Raw genomic sequence first — 21,422 nt, forward strand, 5'->3', positions numbered from 1 at the left:
GACATGCAAGCAACGGGTGTATATACACCCGTGTGCTAAGAAACTGCTTCCATCCAGCATCCACCTGAAGGAAAATTTGATCCCACACGCAAGAATTGATGCTCTGATCATGCAGCTAAGCTAATCTGCCATTTGCATCACCATGTCATAGGTAGGGCATTGTTACAGTACATGGTAGTAGGAAGGGTAGTATTATAGTAAAATTTTAAACTAATCATATATTTTTATAAGTATGTTAAAAATTTTATTCAAAACTTCAATAAGATATATTTAGTAATTCATCTATTTCAATATAAAATATTATACACAAATTTATTACAATGTTATATATTTTAGTTTAAATTTTACCTCTATAAAATTTCTGCTACACTATTACCAGCATAGTATAAGAAAATCAGATCCGTTAGATCCCAAGTAACGGATGGCTCGCAGTTTATCGAATGGTACCTTAAAATCCATAGGTATGGTCGAGTTTTGGCATGATCGGTGAAAAAGATGAAAAAGAAAAGAGAAAGTGCAACTAGGCCGCCATGGGAGATAAAATAAGTTCAGAGAGAAAGAGAAGATGCAAACAACGGCTCTAGCTCTCTGCTGTTAATTTACCAAGAGTGGTGGTGTTAAAAGCAGAGCAAACAAGTAGGATAATCAGAGACGAAGCACAAATCCAACGTAAAAACTGAGGGCTAGATTATGAAGATCATGGTGACTTTACAATAAGATTCAACTCAAGAAATCTGTACAAATGAAAGAAGAGAAAAGATGAATGGAAAACAAGAAAGGTAGCACGCAGAGGGCAAGCAGTTCGCTTTGACAAACCATCCTTTCATGCAGAAACAAGAGAAGTATGATCAAAACATGTTGGATGGCAATGAAAAAAAGGGTGAAAAGAGCAGCTAGTCTGGTCTGGTAGGTCAGAGCACTAACTGAATGACTCTTACACCACTTTGTAGCAGCAAACATTTTGATCTTTCCATTCAGGGGCAAGCTTAAACTTGGCAACTAAAGGGAAGAGAGAAAGCTCTTGGGACTTGGCGTCATAGCTCGAGAATAGAGTGAATTTTCTTCTGAGGCTAAGGAATTTGGAGTAATTTTAAACCCAGGTGTTCTTTTGCTGATGAACTGAATTGTTTTTTGCCGCAGGGGAGCTGAGCTGTTCCACAGTTCTGCCCACTCGATGTGACGCGGATTTGAACACAAGTGCTCAGAGAGTCATACTTTTTTCAGAGAAAAAAAATTGTCACTATGGGTGGACCGTGGACGTCATGGTTGATCGAATGAAAACAACCCAGCTGGTTTACATCCAATTTACTACTACTATTGATATTATTCCTTGACTTTTGCATTTGTGCTTTCTTAACGGTTGAATAGTGTATTTTTTTAATAAAAAGTTTCTATATAGAAGGTGATCATATGATATTTCTTAAGTAGGGTTTTCACTTTATAGCAATTAATTTTATCATTTATATCATAAAATAGCTATCATAAAAATCAGATATGTTTTTTTTTCCATCTTCATCTAACAAAAGATGCAGCCATATAAAACAACGGAATTTTATAGGTATGATTCTGGGTGGCAATTTCAGACTAATCTGGGCTGTCCAATTTATCTTCTTATACAGCACAACCCTCCCAAAATTGAGGGCTACTATGAAACATAGGAATTTGATAAACTTTTTACATGAATTAGCTCAAATCTCGCCATTTCTAAAGAGGGTTGAAGGTATTATAATTATCGAAATGAAACAACTAAAGTTTACTAGGAGGCTTATGCCATGTTGTCTCTTGCACTTGTACAAAATGTCGATGAGACCAAACTCTTTTTCACTCCCGCCTCTTTATTTATCTCAAAAAAACTTTATGTCTAAAACAATTAATGCATTAGAGTTTGATAAAATGGAGGAACAAATGCATTGGACTTTCAAGTGGGAGACAAACACTAAAATTTATTAAAGTGAAGGGCATTTTTAGGTTTGTATTAATATGTGTATGATTGAAGAATATTAAAGTCTTTATAAGATGGAAAGAGCAATAACTAAAAGCAATACATAGTTATTAAAAAAAAGGAAAATTTATCCATGGGCTAACTTCCTTTAAGCCCATCAATAACTTATAAGACCGCCCATATGTCTTTCAGGCCCAAGCATTTACTACGGCCCACTCTAAGATGGGCCGGGCCTAAAAATGGATTCTTCCACCACTCGACTCGTCAAGCTTGCACCGAGCCGGTCTCTCTTCTTGCAGCACAAGAAGAAGCCGAGCAGAAATAAATTCCTCTCCCGCGACGCCGCCGTGTCGCCGTCCTCCTCACCGCGCCGCGTCCCGAATACTTCGTGAGAGAGTGAGAGAGAAAGAGGCGGAGGTTTTTGAGGAGCTGAGGCGGCGGAGGAGGAGGAGCGAGGTAGCGAGAACGATGGCGAGGTTCGACCCGTACGAGAACAACGGCGGCACGTGCGTCGCCATCGCCGGCGCCGACTACTGCGTGGTCGCCGCCGACACGCGCCTCTCCGCCGGATACAACATCCTCAGCCGCGACAGCTCCAAGATTGCCCACCTGTATGTTTCCGAAATCCAAACCCTGTCCCCTCATCCTGTTTGATGCGTGATTCCATCTGTGAGAGTCGGTCCGATTCAATGGATGAATTTTTTGGGGTGTTAATTAGATGCCTGTAAGGAAGGCAAAATAGTGGGCTTACTGTTCGGGAATCGAGAGACATACTGTACATGTTGTGCAAGCTATTGTACAGTTTGGTTGTGATTTGTGAACTTGAAGCAATTTAGGCCGCGCATGAACTATTTTGGTAGCACTACTGATGGTTCATTCTTTTCACCTGAAATTATACGCTGAGTAAACTGAATGTGTTGTTGGATGAGGTTCAACCCAAATTCTCTGTTTCAATGCACAAATTTTACTATAGTAACTGTTGTCCCTTACAAAAAAAACTGCACAGAATTATCATGCTGAACACAACATAGAGAGATTTATGTTTATTGGAAAACATTGGTCTAAATGCTGATCTGAAAGCATTTTTATCTTTTGCTGAATAAAGTGCTAATGCGGTTTCCCTTGCTCCTTCAATTAGAGCGGATAAATGTGTTCTGGCTTCATCTGGATTTCAAGGTGATGTCAAGGCTTTGCAGAGGAACCTTGCTGCCAAGGAATTGGTAAGTCTGAACAATTCTCTGAAACCATCTTTCCATCTGAATTGTAAGATATTTTCATGGCTAAACACTCTTTTGACTACTTTATAGCAATAATCCAAAATATTGTCTGTTTATCTAGTCTGATCTGATGCTGAAGATTGTTTTCTACATAGTCACCGTTCAAGTTTTAATCACGAACAGTGTATCCAGTTAGATTGCATTCAGTACAAGCTTATGATGTTGTGAGTTATACTTTTATAGGTTTATGAACACAACCATAACAAGAAAATGAGCTGCCCTGCAATGGCACAATTACTATCCAACACGCTCTACTACAAAAGATTCTTCCCATATTATGCCTTCAATGTGTTGGGAGGGTTGGACAGCCATGGTGGGATTTGTGTTACTTCTTTAGCCCTTACAGTGGTTGCTCACTAATCAGTATGAATGTATAACCATTGCCCTGTGAGAATTTCTTCCTTTTTTGCAGGTAAAGGATGTGTCTTCACATATGACGCTGTTGGGTCATATGAGCGAACAGGTTATAGTGCTCAGGGAACAGGTGCAGCTTTGATGATGCCTGTTCTCGACAATCAGTTGAAATCTCCTAGCCCTCTGTTACTTCCAGCTCGGGTGAGTTGTACAATTTCAGTTGCAACTTACAAGTATGTTTTTTCTGACGAATGAGAGCTCTAATTCCCAGTTATTATGCAGGATGCAGTGACACCATTGTCTGAATCAGATGCTGTTGATCTGGTAAAGGACGTTTTTGCATCAGCCACAGAGAGAGATATACACTGTAAGATGCTTTTTATCTCTATGGAAGCTCAGCTGATTACTAGTGGCCAATCAAACTGTGCTGATTCATAATTATGATTTTGTTCCACGAATTTTGCAGGGAGATAAACTGGAAATCGTTGTCATCAACAGCTCCGGCTCTCACCGGGAGTGCATTGAGCTAAGGAAGGATTAGTGTGGGATACTATCATACTAGCTAGTACCTATGCAACAACACCACCATTCCATCAGTAGCAGGATGTGCTTTTCCTTGTCAGATGTATTTAAATTTCAGTTTTGTTCAGTGTGCACGACATTGTTGTAATCTTTCTATCTGAACTATGCGTTTCTAAATTGCTCACTGAATTGTACTTTCATTGCCTGAAGCCCTGAATGAATTGGCAAGCTGTCAGAAATAGTTGGAGGACAACACAAATGAAATCTCTGCTCAAAGATGTACAGTTAATTTACCATCCTAATTACTAATTTAATCAAGAAAACATTACTATGTCAAAACCAGAACATCTGCCAGAATTTGTTAACTGCAAACTGAAAAATTTATCAAGTCCCAATTGGACTTTTCAGACGGCAATCAAGCCGGAGGAACAACACCCCTGGTGACGGCATGGAAGATCTCCATGTACCCAATCATGCCAACCAAGACGGCGGCTTCGCCGGCGTCGGCGCCATCTTCGACGACCCAGAGATGCGTGGCCCGGTGCGACACCATCTGCGCCATGACGGCGGCGAGCGAGCTCGTGGTCTTGCAGGTCAGCACCCGGTTCTTCCGGTGGCTCGCCATGATCAGGTTGGCGAAGCTCGCCGAGAACCCAATCTTCCTGCTGCTGAATCTCGTCAGCCTCGGGCGAGGCACGATCTCATCCTGGATGCTCCCCAGCGGCGCAAGTGCGCCGCCGCCGCCATTGACAGCAGCAGCAGCTGGCGACGGCCCACTGTCGTCGACGCCGGTGGCGAAGTCCAGCGCCGACAACGTCGCCATCGCCTCGGCAGCGGCCACGTAGTCTTTCTTCCACAGCTTGTAGCCGGATATATCGCCAAGAATCACGTGCGACGACCCGTCGCGGCTGGCCTGCACGACGGCGACGGCGCGCGGGTCGGAGGGGAGCTCCCAGACGGCTCCAATGGCGGGGGAGGAGTCCTCGACGTGGGAGTAGCTGCGGGTGACCGCTCCGAGGGAAGAGATGGACTGCATCGGGATGGGCGCGAGGGCGCCGAGGCAGTTGATGAGGAACCGGACGATGTCTTCCCGCGTGAGGCAGCAGTATTTGTCGCAGCCCAGCGTCGACGGCGACGACGACGACGACCTGCCGGCGGTGGCCGGCGCCCGTGGTGTCCCGGTGATCTTGGGCACGGCCTTGTAGAATGGCGCGAATGGCTGCTTGCTGATGGCGCATCCTTCTGTGATCTTCTTGCGCACGAGCACTCGCCTTGCTCCCTGCTTCATTAGCTCCACTATTTCTATCAACCTTGAATTCAAAAACAGTTGCACATTTGAATTTTGAAGTTAAACTCCAAGAAAACACAATCTTTTTTTTGTGATCATGGTGATGAATTCATGGATGCAACGCAATGCAGCATTAATCATTCGTGGTTGGTGATGCGTGCAGTAATGGTTGCTCTGTTTCTTGGAAAAAACAATGGTGACCTCGAGTCGGGCTCGACCTCGCGCACGAGGGCCGGCTCCTGGGCCACGACGTCGCCGGCAGGGGTGGCCATTGCGGCGGCGGCGCCACCGGGGTGGGAGGCGAGGAACGCCACGACGTCGATGGAGCTGAGCAGGCCGACGACGCTGGCCGCGGCGGGCGAGGGGCCGTCGGGGCCGCGCCAGACGGCGACGGCGGCCTCAGGCGACGCCGGGATGGCCGCGGCCGCCGCGGAGAGAGGGGCGGAGGCTGGGACGCCCGCCAGCGGCGGCTTGCCGGCGGTGAGGTCGGCGGCGGACGCGCGGAGGAAGACGACGTGGGCCATCGCCGGTACGTGCGATGTGATGGTGACCTCTCGTTGTCGGAGCGAGGCCAACCCGTGCAGTGTTTGACGAGGTCAGAGCAGAGAAAAGGCCGTGGGATTGTGGGCTGTCACGGGCCCATGATGGTGCGGAAACGGCCCAACTCGTGCAAGGCGCGCTTCAAACTGATTCCCTGCAGCCCACTAAAAACATTTTAAACATGATTTATAATTTCGCATATTTATGTAAATTTTTTAAATAAAACGAACGATCACACGTCAATGATGTCAAATAAGAAAACCAGAGAGTATTGAAATTTTTAACGGTATCGGTAATCCTTTTCTTAATCGAATATTTTATTCAATTTCATATCATCTCGTATGATATAGACATCCCGTCATAATATAGAAATATGACCGTGTGTTGTCCATATTGTGTAATAATATCTTTATGAAGTATTTTAATTTTTTTACTTGTTACTTTTGATCTCCACTAATATATGTGTATGCCTTTAATCTATAATACAAACATAACTAACTACTTGGTTTCTGATACTCTATTGCGATTCCGATATTTTCCAATATTTCGATAGTAACAATACTAATATCTCTTATTCATCTGTTCTTATTCCATTCTAAGAAAAGAAATATGGTCTAATTAATGGTTTAGATATTTGTCGGACTGTTCTCATTCCTGGGGCACTGTCCAAGCGTCCACGACTGATGCAACCGCGTCCAAGGTTAATGCCGTTGTCGACGTTGACACCAACGCATCACATATGCATAGCCATAGCCACCACCATGACATGCATAGCTCCTTAAGGGTGATGCTTATATGACTAGGGTCACGTTCCTCTATCCCCTTTTAACTCCAAATTCACTTTTTTTTTCGCACGTATGCTTTTCAAACTATTTTTTTAAAATATACAATAAAAAAATTATTTTTTTAAAATCATATTAATTTATTTTATATTTTTTAGATTAATAATTAATTAATTATGTACTAACATATTACTACGTTTTTCGTGTCAGATAACTAACCTCATGCCGAACGTGGCCTAGCGGTCTAGAACCACCTTGGATTTTGGCTCCATAGGACCTTATATAAGCATTAAAAAGAAGTGCTAATTTTAGCATATTTGTGATTATATAACATATTAATGATAAACTTGTATTATAGTTTAAATGATTTAATACTCACTTTGCAGGGGTGGAGCTACATTAGGGGTGGGGGTTCCCATGAACTTACACCAGAAGGTTTGCGCCACATATATATCAATCTTAATTTACAGTGAGACACTCGTAGCAAACTGAATTCAATTTAAAGCACTAAAAAGCAAATGCATGACACATCTCTATATTTCGTTGTAGCTCCTTTCCTGTCCCTCTGTATTTTAATAGATAACATGTTGATTTTTTATACACGTTTGATCATTCTTATTATTTAATAATTTTGTGCAAACATGTAAAAATCTAGATCATGATCAAATATATTTGATAGAAAATCCATAGTAACAAAACAAATGATAATCACACCATCTATTAAAACATGGAGGAAGTATACATATGTATATTGAGTTTGTAATAACGTAATGTAGTAGTAAGCATACCTATCATGAAAAAATAAAAATTTCCATGAGCGGTATGTATAGCCCGCACTTGCTATTACCTCCAATGTTGGATATCGCTGGCACGAGATGTGATTAGCGCGCCAAGAAATAGCTGGCCGACCGGATCGGATCATACGAGTCATGCTCACTCCATACCATACCAGAGCGAGTACTCTACTCGTATTAAATAAACTGTGTCAGCTCGATCGATCAGGAGCTGGGGACCACCGCACGTTAATGATCACAACCGTTTCCTTAATTGCGGGGCTTTCCCGTTGAATATTTGGAACAGGTACTCGTGTTCGTATTTCAAAGTCAGCGGCCAGGTAGTGCGATATCACATCCATCGCCCATGTCGATCAGTGGTGGCACCGCCGGCACGCACATGGCCAGGTCTGGAGTTTCCTAAGCTCTACGTACGCATCGACGAGAGGGATCTAGGAGGGAGTTTCTTAAGCTCTACATACGCACCCACGAGCAGTGACGGATCTAGGAGGGAGTTTCTTAAGCTCTACGCACGTACACACGAGCAGTGACGGATCTAGGATGCAAACAGTGAGAGTTGATTATCTTTTTCTTGAGCCACCTCTTCTTCTTTCTTATCTCTCCCTATTTTCTACAGAGATATCCTGTAGCCCGTAGAAAGGCTATAGCCCCCACAGCCATCACGGTGGATTTGCTCTCGCTGATGATTCTCATTCTTTAATTACCTTGATCATTTGTTGTATTATTGATACAAACTGTTTTATTTACCATGAATTAATAAATATATAAAATAGATTAATATATATATATATGTATGTTTAATTTTATATTGTTTATATAAATCTAAGGAAAACAAAGATATCTTATATATGCTGAACTTGCAGCCAGCAGAGCATGCACAAGGCTACGTGCAAATCCAGTTAAGTTTAGTGCAATCCGGTCACCGGCCGGCTCCGTCGTGGGGCGGCGGTGGGGTAGCCAGCAAGCCATGACACGCACTCGGCGAACGCGGCAACAGTGGCCCAAGCCGGTGCCTGGATCGCGGGCGCCATCCCCTCTTTCCCGGGAATATCTTTTCTCACAGCATATATTCAGAATTTGAACTTTGACTCTTGGTTTTATAATTTTTTATTGTTTGTAATTTGTAATTGTTTCTAAATTCCTAAAAACACGTATCTAGGTATAACCCAAAACATGTAATTAGCTGAGGCACCACGGCAAAGATGTAAATTGATTCTATACCGTACTAAAAACACATAATTAACTAATAGGACTTCTTAATATTATTTTATTATTATATAGCCGTATGCGGAGAGAAACATTTAAATAACTTTATGCCACCTAATAACGTATACATATATAAATCATATAGCGGATAGACCATATCATGACTTTATTATTTTAAAAATTATTTTTATTAGAGAAAGGATATGGTGCAAATAATAGGTGGGCCCGAATCATTTAACTACACCTTACAAATCGATCGAGACATAGACAAATTAGTACTTTTCATTATTTCTCTATCCATCTACATATGGTACAATGAAATAATATCAAAAAAAATCCATTATCTAATTTCATATTTTCTGGAGCGTCGTATAGCCAATTCCTATCTTTATGGTGTTTGTTAGCTAAGTACATGCTTTTGTTCGTGCAGCAAGACTTGTGATATATTTTAGACGGTGTACAGAAACCGTCGAGATTTTCTTGGTCCTTTTATGCCCCTAAGTTTTACTCCCTCAATCTTCTACCCATGCTTCTCGAGTCATTAAATATCGTGGTTTTGCAAATATTTACTATGAAAATGTTGCTATGGAAAATCATATTGCTTTGTATCTAAAGTTTCCTATAATTTAATCATATGCTAATGCTCGCTTGTTTTATGTACATGCATAGTGAGACGATGGGCCTTTTTTTACTCTAGTTGCTTAGCAAGGAAAACCGGCAAGCTCGGCCAAATATGTGCATGCATTTGCAACGTGTCACGCCACCTGAGATCCGACGGTTACCGGTATTATCTGTTTATAGCTGGGACACCGGAGGGAGACACGTGGCAGGACACGTGTACTACACGCCAATATTGAACTGAGTATAAAAATGGCACGTGCGCCATGATGAAAAACCAGCGAGATTGCCACTAGTGATTCAGCTGTTCATCTGGAAAGCCATCGACTTGCAAGTTACTCTTCCTCGAATAGCTGTTCGATGGACGACGGCGACGCGAGATTCGCCGACGAGGATGAGATCGCCGTCCTCGGCGACGATCTCCTGTCGGAGATAATCGTCAGGCTCCCGTTCAAGTCCGTGGCGCGCTCCCGCTGCGTGTCGAGGAGCTGGCGCGCCGCCGTCTCCGACGACTACCTCCGCCGCAGCCTGCCGCTGCTCATGGCCGTGGTGTACTTCCCCGACGATGACGATACTGTCCGCTGCGGCGGTGGTGGGCCGCGGTTTGCGTGCGCGGGCGAGGACGGCGGCGGCGACGGCGGCCGCCGCCTTGAGGACTGCGACCTCGGGTTCTTGCCGCTCGAGGACGGACGCGACGCCGTGGTCTGCGACGGCTGCAACGGCCTGCTTCTCTGTCGATCACCCGGCACGCCGGAGTTGCTCGTGGTTGAGCCGGTGACGAGGAGGTGGGTGGCTCTCCCGGCGCCGGCGAAGGAGGCGACGCTGTCCGTGCTGGCGTTCGATCCGTCCACCTCGCTGGACTACCGCGTGATCAACTTCACCGGGTGGCGAGACCGCGGCGCGGCGGTGGAGGTGTTCTCGTCGGAGACTTGGACGTGGGCCGTGCACGAACCCGAGTTCGGCGTCCCGGCGAGCTGCCTCTCTGGCTCGATGCACTACCACGACGGCGTCCTCTACATCCTCGCCTCCGAGCCAGACTGCCTCGTCTGCCTGGACGTCGCCGACGAGTTCGCCTGCTCAGTTATCGGCCTCCCCGAGCCGATGGACGGGGGCGACGGCCGCGTCGCGCACTCCGGCGGCCGGCTGCACTACGTGAGCAGCGACGGCGAGCTGCTCAAGGTCTGGGAGCTCGACGGCGACCCTCCCGCCCCTGCCTCGCGCCAATGGCGCCTGAAGCATGCCGTCAAGATCGAACATTTCGTGGAGGGAGGAGGCGACGAGGTTAGGTTCTTGGCGCTGCACCCGGAGAACGCGGACGTGGTGTACGCGTGGTCGCCATGGAAGGTTGTGGAGTGCGATCTGAGGAGGAGGAGGACGACGACCTGCCATGTCTGGGAGTTTCGTGAGGGCGAGAGGAATCGTGTCGTCAAGACGTGGCTGGTGCCGTCGTCGTGCTACCTATCGGATTGCTTAGCTCATTCTCATGTGATGAAGTGTTGTTGATTAATTAATCGGTTAATCTGTTTGATATTTTTTTACCATTTATTTTTAGTGGTTGCTTGCAAACTGTAAAGAGTGAGTTTCTTACGGCAACGATGCGTAGCTGGATGCACTGTGCGTAATTTTGTGAATTTGTGTTTACTGATTGTAGAAGCAGTTGAGAATTTCAGAATAAAATTACTGGATACAAGGATGAACAAAAAATTCCGAACCAAGTTCAATTTTACTTTGGTAGATTTGAAAAACAAGGCAAATAGTTAGGAGCAGTCAAGTGTGTCAACTTCTAACTATTTAACATTTTCAGATTTTCTAAGCCCATATTTTTTCTTTCTTCTTATATTCATAAACCCAAATTTAAACTTTTAAACTTTATTTTGGTGTAGATTTTAGGTTTTTCTATCATAATTTATTTTCAGCCTTTATTTTTAGATTACTAAAAAAAATATGAGTATATAAGTTTTATTTATAAATTATTTTTTATTCGTAAATCAATTGAACTCTACAGGTCAACTGGAAACGAAATATCCGAGATTATTTTCGACCTTTTCTTTACATTGAATTCTGATGTATGAATTTGCCAGGGTATCAAATCGATGGTCAAATGGAAAAGAAACATCTCACAAAGAAAATTTTTGACTTTTTTTCTTCACAATTGAATTTTGATACTACATGAATTCTACAGAAATCAAATCAAAGGTTACTAGCCACACCCAAGCAGTTCATCAAACCCGAGGAGAAAGAAAGCAACCAAAACCTGACGATATGGTGCTCGGCTCCCAGCTTCCACGAGCTCACGATCTCCTTTTTCCTCAGGTCACAGCTCGCCACCTCCCCCGCCGGCGACGAGAGGTACACCACGTCCGCTATGTCCGGGTGGAACGCCAAGAACTTGACCTCGGTCACCGGCCAGCGACCGCCATTGATGATCACGTCGTTGACACGGACGGTGTTCGTCAGGATCCATTGGCATGATGAGCCCGGCGAGGAGGAGGAGGAGTCGAGCGCCCAGACCCTGAGCCGCTCGCCGTCGCACTTGGCGTAATGGAGCAGGCCACGGGAGTGGCCGAGGCGGGCGCCGGCGTCGATGTCCTCGGGCAGCCGGGGGGCGAGCCTGCAGGGCGCCATCGCTGTGGCGAGGTCCATGAGCACGACGCGGTCCGGGTACGCGAGCACGTGGAGGACGCCGCCGCGGTAGTGCGTGGTGGGCGACAGCGACGAGGCGTCGACGCCGAACGCGGCGTCGCGCTCGGCCCACGCGCCGGACGCCGAGGAGAAGACGTCCACGGTGGCGCCGCGCTCCTGCCACGCCACGAAGCAGACGACGTGGTAGTGCGGCGGCGAGCCGCTGGCCGGATCGAACGCCAGCAGCGGGAGCTGCGCCTCCCGCCGGGGCACCGGCAGCGCCGCCCACCTCCTCGTCGCCGGGGAAGCGACGAACAGCTCCGACGCCGATTCGACCGACCTGTACAGCAGCAGCCCCTCGCACGCGTCGACGACCCTCGCGGTCTCCACCAGCGGGAAGAAGCTCATGTCGCAGAACTCGAGGCCGCCGCCGCCGGCGCACGCAGTGGCATACCTCGGCTCACCGCCACCGCCGGCGGAATCACCATCGCGTGGAACGTGCACGAACAAGCCGGCGGCGAGCAGCGGCAGCCTGCGGCGCAGGTAGCCGCCGGAGATGAGCGCGCGCCATGAGCGGGACACGCACTTGAATCTTGCCAGCGACTCGAACGGGAGCCTGGAGAAAATCTCGACGAGCAAATCGTCACAGAATTCCATGTCAGGCGAATTGGTTAACGAACTCTACAACATGTCACAGCCCACAGAGTATATAAATAGAGATTTGCTTCGGTCCAATAAAAAGTATCTTGAGGTATCGAATGATATCTAATCGTTGGATCTAACCGTGCATATGAAAAACAATTTGGTACCTCGAGATGTTTTGTGTTGGGACCAAAGCAAATCTGGAGTATATAAATAAGATCCGCGTATTGATCAAATGTCACAGCCCACAGAGTATATAAATACTGGAGTAGCATTTGTTGCAGAATGAATGATGCTGCCATAATCCATTAAGATGTATAATAATGGGAGTCCACTAAGCTCAGATTAATTACAAGCTTGCACCAACGCTATCTACATTTTAAAAACTAGCTAGATAACTGTATTTTTTTTCTATAGATAATATAAACTATATGTGTGCTAATATTGTTTGGAATAGATTAATCGTGAGATTTTAAAACAATTTCATACATATAGATATCTGATATGGTAGACTTGTATTTTAAAGATGTATTAACATATTAACCATTAAGGATATGGAATACTTGTATTTTAAGGATATCTTAAGATATTAACAATTAAGGATACGGAGTGGTCACTACTATTGATTTTTTTTTTCAAATTAATAACACATCAGTGTATTATCATTCCCTCACATAATTTGTGATTTGCTAGAAGTGCGAACCGATCAGCCATTTTGCCTTTAACTAACTGTTTTTCTGTTTTATCTTGAGGTAATGATTTTATTTCACGCAATATGATCGTGGCAGTGCTTATGCTCTATTTTTAGAGATTTTCTCCAGTCCAACAAAAAGTAACTCCAGGTACCGGTACCAAATCGTTACCTATCATCGGATCTAACTGAGCAGGATGGATATTGTTAGATCCAATGATCAGAAACGATTTGGTTCTATGAGATACCGATACCTCGAGGTGTTTTTTATTGGACTGGAGCAAATCTCCTATTTTTAACTGGTAGAGAAAGTGAGTATAAATAATAAAATTAACTTATACAGGCACACCCAACAATATTTGTTAACAAGAGGTGGATAAGTTTTCTTCATTTTTGTTAGCTGCTCCATATGTTTACTTTGAGATATATCTGCCTCATTACCAATTCATGTCAGGTTCAAATTTAGATGGACAGTTTAGGGAAGATACAGTCAGCTGTTTTGTGGCATGTCAATTTGTCCTAAAACCAAGCTTATTCAGACCTGTCTGTCACCATCGAGGAAATCAGCTAGTTTTCTTCGATGGATTAATCACGGTACGTGGTATGGCCGGACGTCTCTATATGTGCTCTTTTTCCCCCCTATATTGTTCTTTAATTATATCCGTGTCAGTTGCATGTTCAAAGAGAATAAATACAAAGACACCTTTGAAGGAATTTTTTTTTCTTGTCCAATGAATTCCTTTTGGATTTGATTTCTTTTTTCTTCACCAGAAATCCCACAACTTTATAAGATGGACACAAAGTTCTAATCTAAAAAAAGGTTAGCCACAAAATATTTATATTAGACTTGACATATATAACAATAGGGATAACAATAATAATATTAGCAAATTGTTCATGTGTTGTAACAGATAAATACTATATATCGGATTAATAGTTTGTCTAATATTAGAGCGATTTGGGGTATTCTATTAGAGGGAGGGAGGATGTGATTAGTTAGAATCTAAGACGACATTATATTGACGCTGAATTGAATTTGGGAACACGCGGACGGAAGCCATGAAAGCAGCAGGTGGATGAAAAACGCAAGGCACACAAGAAAGACGATGACGGACGATGGAAGCATAATATAGTAGAGATAATGGTTTTCCTTCTCCATAAGTAATCACGTGTTGTGCTTTTAAATATATGTGTAAGAGCCTATGCTGTCAAATGTTTGCACCGGTTTTGTATGTTCAAAAAGTTATCTTCCGCATGTATATATATCACTATAAAATATATGTCCCTGCAAAGTACTACATGCAAATCAGAGAGTACGATTTTGATTTCTCAAGAAGAAAGCTGTGATTAATTTATTACCATATAAATTAGGGAAAATTTATAAATTATAATTTTGCAAACTTATGAATGATATTACGTGCTTGCATGTCCTTAATAATTGCTAGTGGCTAATGGGTAATGATATGGCATATTTGCAGGTTATGTTTTAGGAGTATTTAATTGCTAGTGAGCATGAACTATATATATAGAGAGTATAGACATGATATAATCAAAATCTTCTGTGAGCTTTTCATGGTTACATGGTGTTAGGCCCAATTCATGTTGGTCCGATTGGCCCATGTGAATTCTAATAGACATGCCAATTATGAGTACTTAATTGCCAGTGGGCATGAACTATAGAAAGTATATATGCTACTCCCCTTTATAACGTAAGATGTTTGACTTTTTTGATTGCAATGTTTGATAATTTATCTTATTTAAAAAATTATAAAAATATTATTTATTTTGCTTGTAACTTACTTTATTATCAAAAGAACTTTAAGCATGGCTTGTCATTTTTTATATTTGTACTAAATTTTTAAATAAGACGAATGATCAAACATTACAACTAAAAAAAGTTAAATATTTTACGTTACGAAACGGAGGTAGTATAATCTAAAGCTTTTGTGAGCTTTCCATGGTTACCTGGTGCTAGCCCAATTCATGTTGGTCCGGTCGGCCCATGCTAATTCAATTACTAATAGAGAGGCCCAATTAGTATATTATATTGTAGAATTTCATTTCCATTTATCATATATATCACAAAGATTTTGATTATAGCATAACTATACCTTCTATATAGTTCATGCCCACTAGCAATTAAAATAGAAAGCTAGTTTTGTTTGATCTGAACTGAACTGGTGTTTGCTTTACTATCTACTGTACTGCGCTCCAGCAAGGTTTACATGTTGTCTTACTAGATTATACTTCAAACAATTTTATCATACTTAAAAAGCTACTTTTAGGTACTTTTTTTTAATTTGGGTACATCAAAGGTAAAAATTAACTAGAGGTACTAGAAAATGTTACCACCCAATATTTTCTCAAAGATGGTAAAATTGCTCTTATACTCACTTTAGCCTAGCTAGTGGTTGAGATTAACTTTACCGAGATCAAATTAGTAGCGTTTGTGAAGTTGCATTGCCATGGAAAAGCAATCGATCAAATTACTGTTCCAAAGAATTACAATGATATTTTAAGTAAAGTATTACCACCATTTTTTGCATGTATCATATTCAATTGTTATGTATATATATTTGTTACTCATATGTGTGCCATTTAGTCTTACTATGTTACTTTTTCTCACATAAAGTAAATAGTTGGCGGTAGATGTCTGATATGTAAACACTTTTACTGCCTTACAATTTCAAAAAAAAAAAAAGTAGTAGGAAAAGTTGGTTCTCGGATGATAGCAAATTCTTCTCTCATCAGTCATCACCATTGTTTAGGGCCTCATCGTTTGGCCTAAAAGATATATGACGTTGCCAAATTTAAATTATAAAATTTTTTGAATTTATTTTTGGGTTTTCCGTCTTAGTTTCTTTTTAATATTGTCGTTTAGATTGCTAAGAACATAAACATAAAAAATAATTACTTTTTATTGCTAATACATCATTTGGTCTATTATTTTTAAAGGTGCATACATATCGCACTAATTAATTTCTTAAGTACTCCGTACTTTCTGGTTTTTTTTTTTTTTGTTTGCTGTTGTCGGATGATGATAGGAGCTCAGCGAAATCGATGGAAGAAGGAGATGACGTCGTTGTAGACGAAGTCCTTGGCGCAGACGCCGATGACGAAGTCGGCGTGCGCGAACTGCTGCAGGTACTGCACCGTAAGCCGGTCGCCGGCGTGGCCCCGGAGGTCGTCGAGGAGGAGGCCGACGTCGGCGGGGTCGGACAGCGAGTCGCGGCCGCCGGAGCTGAGGAAGAGAGGGAACCACGCCGGGATCGCCGACATGTTGTACGCCGGCGGGTCGGCCTGACCGTACCTGGCCACGTTCACGTCCGGCCTCACGTAGTCGTACTTGGTCAGAACTCCATCTCTCACCACTGCATGTTTCCAATTAATTAACATGGTTTTAATCACTGGATTAGTATGTGCACAAGCTAATGATGGAACTAGACTTAATTTTAGTTACTTTGAGCGAGATGGGCCATGGTTTTTGTGGACGTTAGCTGGGGCTCGTACTTGAGGAAGATGTCGTCTGCTGAACTGTTCAGACAGTAGTTTTCCCCTGACATGTATGCATAGTAATTTGCATGGACAGATGATCGTGAGAAGAGCTGAAATGTAGAGCAAATTAATCCAGGTTGCGAAAACACTAATCCTTGGTTAATTTACCTGTGACAGATGGAAGGAGGCCGTAGCAGTTCATGCCAGGCTTGCGACAGGTTTCTCTGACCAAGTTAGACACCTGAGGACTGCATCAGACAGAGAAGTGAAATACCAATGCTGTCAGCTCGACAGTTAATCACAGACGATTCCAAACCGAAACAATGATTTATCCATCTGAAAGTAGGATTAGAATTCCGGCCATACGATGCTGGGTCGAACTCGGGGATGCCAAGGACATCAGAGACGACCTGCAGCTTTGGAACAGAATATACAGATTGTTGATCAGATGGCAGCAGCACAAGTGTAGCAGTTGCAGCAAGCATCTCTGCATCTGCATGAACAACACTGTTTGTTGAGTGCAATTTACCTCTCCAGTGAATGATCTAGCTAAAGCATTGCCAATGGGAGTGGTTATGTGAGACAGGTATGCAACAGGGCTGAGCATTGCAGCTGATTTCAGCTTATCAACCATCATGCCCTGAGAGAAAGCTGCAAGCGCCACCAGCGTCCCCTGCAACAACAGAAGCAGAGTTGAGTAGCAAGTTTTTTCAGTAAGTACAGGAAGGTGATTTCTTGTTGGATTTGCAGGTTACTACAGTACCATGGAGTGGCCAACGTAGTGTGGCTTCTGGCCAGTGTGGCTCGAAACGTAGTCAACGATGGCAGGCATGTCGTTGACCACAAGTTCGTCCCATGACCAGTCCTAGTAGCTCTGACATATAGGAGAAGAGATGGTCATCGCTTATCGGTATTTATGTTTGTACATTTTTTTACTATTTTTGAAAAGTTATTTCCAATAACATACGGAGTATTTTTAGCACAAAAACTTATACCTTTAGGTACTAGTTATCTACATATATCAAACTTTCACGCTAAAACTTTAGCAACTAGAGATATTTTTTTAAGGACGACAAAATTCCCCATGTTTGTAACTGTGTGACTCTGCCAGGTTCCAATGTTCTTTTGAGTCTAATACCGAATGATTTTATGATATCTATCGATGATAAAAATGAAAGATGAATTTGAAGTTTTTTTCTTTTGAAAATCTATACAAATTTTTAAAAATATAATTTAGCGGTCCAGAAAACGTTCATATTAATTCATTAATCCCCTCATTAAAAAAAAAGTCACTCACCCGGCTTGACGGGTGAAGCGAGACGTGGCGGCGGCTCCAGCGTGTCCCCCGGTTGTTGGCGATCCAGACGTCGAAGCCCCGGTCGGCCAAGATGTAGGGCAACGATTCCTCCGGCGACCCCAGCAGCCATACCATGCCATCCTGCCATGCATAAAACTCAACCTCGAGAAAAATCTAATGATTCTTTTTTTAAAACATTTGAGGGAAAATAAGGTTTAACGATTATCGCAGCCATACATTCAAGATAAATTTTACTGTGATCAATCAAGATCGTTGGTCTTTTCTTATCAATAAACCAATCGTCGGCATATTTATTCATAAAAAATAATTTATAAATAAAACTTTTATATACATGTTTTTAGTGATCTAAAGTCTAAGGTTAAAAAATAAACTACAGCGAGGAAACTCCAAAGTCAACTTCAAAGTTAATGTTAAAATTTAAATTTTGGCTTATAAGCATAAACATAAACATCATGTTCAACAACCCAGGATAATCGTCCTCTTGGGCTCCTAGCTCATCAGTGAACACATAATATAATTTCAATGTTACTATAGTTATATTTGTCTGGGTTGTACAAATTTGTTAGCTCCGCTATTGTCTATGTATTTGATAACCTTAATCAAGCAGAATTATTTTTAAGTATCGTGAGAGATTTTATTATAGTCTTTTAGGTGATGCGTGTTTGGATAATTCTGAAATGTATGTATCCATTGTTCATGGAGACATGTCACATGAAGACATTAAAGAAGGTTGTGATGTTGATGGACATGCTAATCATAATGCAGGGGGATGACACGGCAGTTTGTGGATGCTAATATGAAATAGATTATGCTTTGATTGCAAAATAGTGTAGTACGGAATGATCATTGCTTTTTGTTGAACTACATCATTGGATGTTTATGTGCATCTTTTATTATCCTTATTTGATCATAAAATATTCTTTGCATTAATGATATGTTCACATTTGTTTGTCATGACCTATCTGACCAGTGTAGGCTTTGTTTGGCACACACAACTATTCCCGTTTGAGTAGCTAAAATTGGACCCTAAAAAAAGTTGAATTAACTCCTATAAAGTTATAGATTGTTTGCCTTTTGTGATACATATTCAACGGCATAGATAAATAAATTAACTTGCATGAAGTAAAATAATTGTTCTATGAAAGTATCGATCCTAAGAGACTCTTGTAAAAAATATATGGGAGATTATGGCAATAACGGACAAACAATAGGGAGAGATGACAAGAACGGGGGCTAGGAAGGATTGCATCAAGTCCAAATCCTTCCCACGACTCAGTTACCACAGTCTCGCCCATTCACATGCAGAATGAACGAAACGTATTTTCTTGGTTACGTATTATAAATTTTTTCTGTCTAAATTTATATACGTACTAATAAATCATCCGTATTAAAAAAAACAAAAGGTCGCGTTGGTGTATACAAATATACGAGGGCCACAAAATCGCTCATACGTACATTGTCCGAAGGGTTCCAAGTACAGTGAACAAGGAGATAGAGGGTGCCGAACAATATTGTGCCGTATGCCCATATGTTCAATGTCCAGCATTCCGTATCGAGACTTAAACTCTGGGATTTCACGAAAAGAAGCATCCATACTTGCCATCAGCTGGCTGCATGTCCGTGGTACTGAGTTGCTCACTGATCCAAGCTACTCTGTCCGTTTCCATTCAAGATGATAAAATCTTGGACTTTGTGCGATTGATATACACTCCCTCCGTTTGTTAATAATTAATTATATGTTTATTAAAAATTTAGTATAATTAAATATAAAAAAATTCTTTAATACCATAACAAGTCATTAATTTTAATTATATATTTGTGAAATCCCGTGCGTTGCACCAGATCATATTAATTTTAATTGTGTAAATTAAATAAATTTAAAAAATAAATGATCTTGCATTATTTTTTGGATAAAAAAGAACATCAAACATCGTGTTAAAAGATAAAATTGTCATTTATTATTTTAAAAAAGGAGAGCAAGCACATACCATGCTGCATGTTCCATTCAAGATATCGGTAAAACCTTGTACTCAACTGTTTGGTTTTTTTTTAAAAAAAACGAAGCCAGCTGACGCTGGTGCTATATTAAGAAGAGAAGCAGGTTTAATTACAAGATCTTAGACAAGCCTTGCACACTAACTGTTTGGTTTTCCCTCCGTTACATTTTGGATTTATCATAAATCAAACTTTTATAACTTTAACAAACTTTATAGAGAAATATAACAATGCATTCGCTGGTGGGTTTTTATAAAAAGATAATTTGCTATAGATGTTGGTGAATTTTTCTATAAATTTTATCAAACATTTTATATCAAACTTAGTAAAGTTTAACTTAGAACGAACGTATGGAACTGATGGAGCATATCCAGTTACGTTCTCCATCGAATGGGACGAACCCAACGGGGTCGAAGAATTCTCATCTAGTTTCCGTTTGGACACAGATTCTAGTACCCAATCTACGAAAAAGCATATATATTTTGCATCTCTCGCACGTACGAACTTGGTTAATTTACACTGCTGACAAAGTTGGCTGCAAAGCCACGAAAACCCCGAAAGATGCAACGAAACAGGTGCGACATGATGAGATGAATACGTGCGCACCGACATGGCATCATAGATTCGTAGGGTTGATTTATTTGTCTTTTTTACGAAATCCAAAACAATATATTCGTAAATGATAAATAATTTAAAAATAAGATAAAAATTATAGTTGTTCTTAGTGATCTATAAAAGTGTATGTTGAAAAATAAACTATTATAAACCTCTAAAAATCAATTTAAAATTTAAGATTAAAAATTTAAAAATTGGTTTATAAGTAGGATGATGACGATAGATTTAATGGTGCTAATTACGCACATTAAACTGAGAACAGAACGACCACAGATTAGAATGTTTGGAGCCGTGCGTGCGTGCGTGGGTACCACAAGAACCCCATGCTGCAGCAGCACCGGCTGCCGCACCCCGCCGCCGGCGCCGGTGCGTCCCTTGGGGATTCTTTGCAAGCTCAGGATGTAGCCGTCCTGTGTCGTCACCTGTGTCCATGGAAAAAAAAATTAAGGAGAGACGTACGTTCTGCACGCGCAGTGTTCGACCGGAATTAGTTAAGCTAATTAACCTCGTGCTCTTCGCAGGGGTAGCCCAACGGCGCCACGGCCACCGCGCACGCGCCGCTGCCGCCGCCGGCGGCGGCGGTGGAGGTGGAAATGCCGCGCCGCCGGTGTTCGGCATGGTTCTGGACTCGCGGCACCCCGGCGGCGAGCTGCAGGGACAACAGGAGGACGACGGCGGCGGCCGCCGCCGAGAGAGCGAAGCCGCGGCCGGCAGGGCTCAT

General features: G+C 42.4%; 5 protein-coding genes across 6 annotated transcripts; 2 read left to right on the plus strand and 3 right to left on the minus strand.

The window, feature by feature from the left end:
* Positions 1 to 2,242: 2,242 nt before the first annotated feature.
* On the plus strand, positions 2,243 to 4,363 carry LOC102714578 (proteasome subunit beta type-1-like). Of its 2 annotated transcripts, none has more exons than XM_040526947.1 (6): positions 2,243 to 2,553; positions 3,081 to 3,162; positions 3,403 to 3,532; positions 3,632 to 3,774; positions 3,856 to 3,939; positions 4,037 to 4,363. In XM_040526947.1, exons 1-6 carry the CDS (start codon positions 2,411 to 2,413, stop codon positions 4,112 to 4,114), a joined length of 660 nt encoding a protein of 219 aa, XP_040382881.1. In that variant the 5' UTR covers positions 2,243 to 2,410; the 3' UTR covers positions 4,115 to 4,363. The 2 variants fall into 2 exon arrangements, with proteins under 2 accessions (XP_040382881.1, XP_006659590.2); XM_006659527.3 differs by having other exon boundaries at positions 3,856 to 3,940; positions 4,040 to 4,214.
* On the minus strand, positions 4,296 to 5,907 carry LOC102708460 (CBS domain-containing protein CBSX6-like). Its single transcript, XM_040527185.1, has 2 exons — positions 5,585 to 5,907; positions 4,296 to 5,405 (listed from the first exon to the last, which is right to left on the minus strand). Exons 1-2 carry the CDS (start codon positions 5,905 to 5,907, stop codon positions 4,511 to 4,513), a joined length of 1,218 nt encoding a protein of 405 aa, XP_040383119.1. The 3' UTR covers positions 4,296 to 4,510.
* Positions 5,908 to 9,642: 3,735 nt separating this feature from the next.
* On the plus strand, positions 9,643 to 11,015 carry LOC102708738 (putative F-box/kelch-repeat protein At1g15680). The gene has a single exon (XM_006660255.3). The coding sequence runs from the start codon at positions 9,684 to 9,686 to the stop codon at positions 10,824 to 10,826; it is 1,143 nt and encodes a 380-aa protein (XP_006660318.1). The 5' UTR covers positions 9,643 to 9,683; the 3' UTR covers positions 10,827 to 11,015.
* Positions 11,016 to 11,513: 498 nt separating this feature from the next.
* Positions 11,514 to 13,457, minus strand: LOC121055212 (putative F-box/kelch-repeat protein At1g15680). Its single transcript, XM_040527186.1, has 2 exons — positions 13,434 to 13,457; positions 11,514 to 12,626 (listed from the first exon to the last, which is right to left on the minus strand). Exons 1-2 carry the CDS (start codon positions 13,455 to 13,457, stop codon positions 11,514 to 11,516), a joined length of 1,137 nt encoding a protein of 378 aa, XP_040383120.1.
* A 2,869-nt stretch (positions 13,458 to 16,326) lies between these two features.
* LOC102709304 (triacylglycerol lipase 2-like) lies at positions 16,327 to 21,422 on the minus strand. Its single transcript, XM_040527187.1, is given in 9 exon segments — positions 16,327 to 16,649; positions 16,739 to 16,834; positions 16,942 to 17,021; positions 17,140 to 17,183; positions 17,303 to 17,446; positions 17,537 to 17,647; positions 18,071 to 18,211; positions 21,013 to 21,123; positions 21,207 to 21,422. Coding segments are annotated over 9 exon segments (1,266 nt in total).

This window comes from Oryza brachyantha, chromosome 8, assembly GCF_000231095.2.
Source record: "Oryza brachyantha chromosome 8, ObraRS2, whole genome shotgun sequence".
Lineage (NCBI taxonomy): Eukaryota > Viridiplantae > Streptophyta > Magnoliopsida > Poales > Poaceae > Oryza > Oryza brachyantha.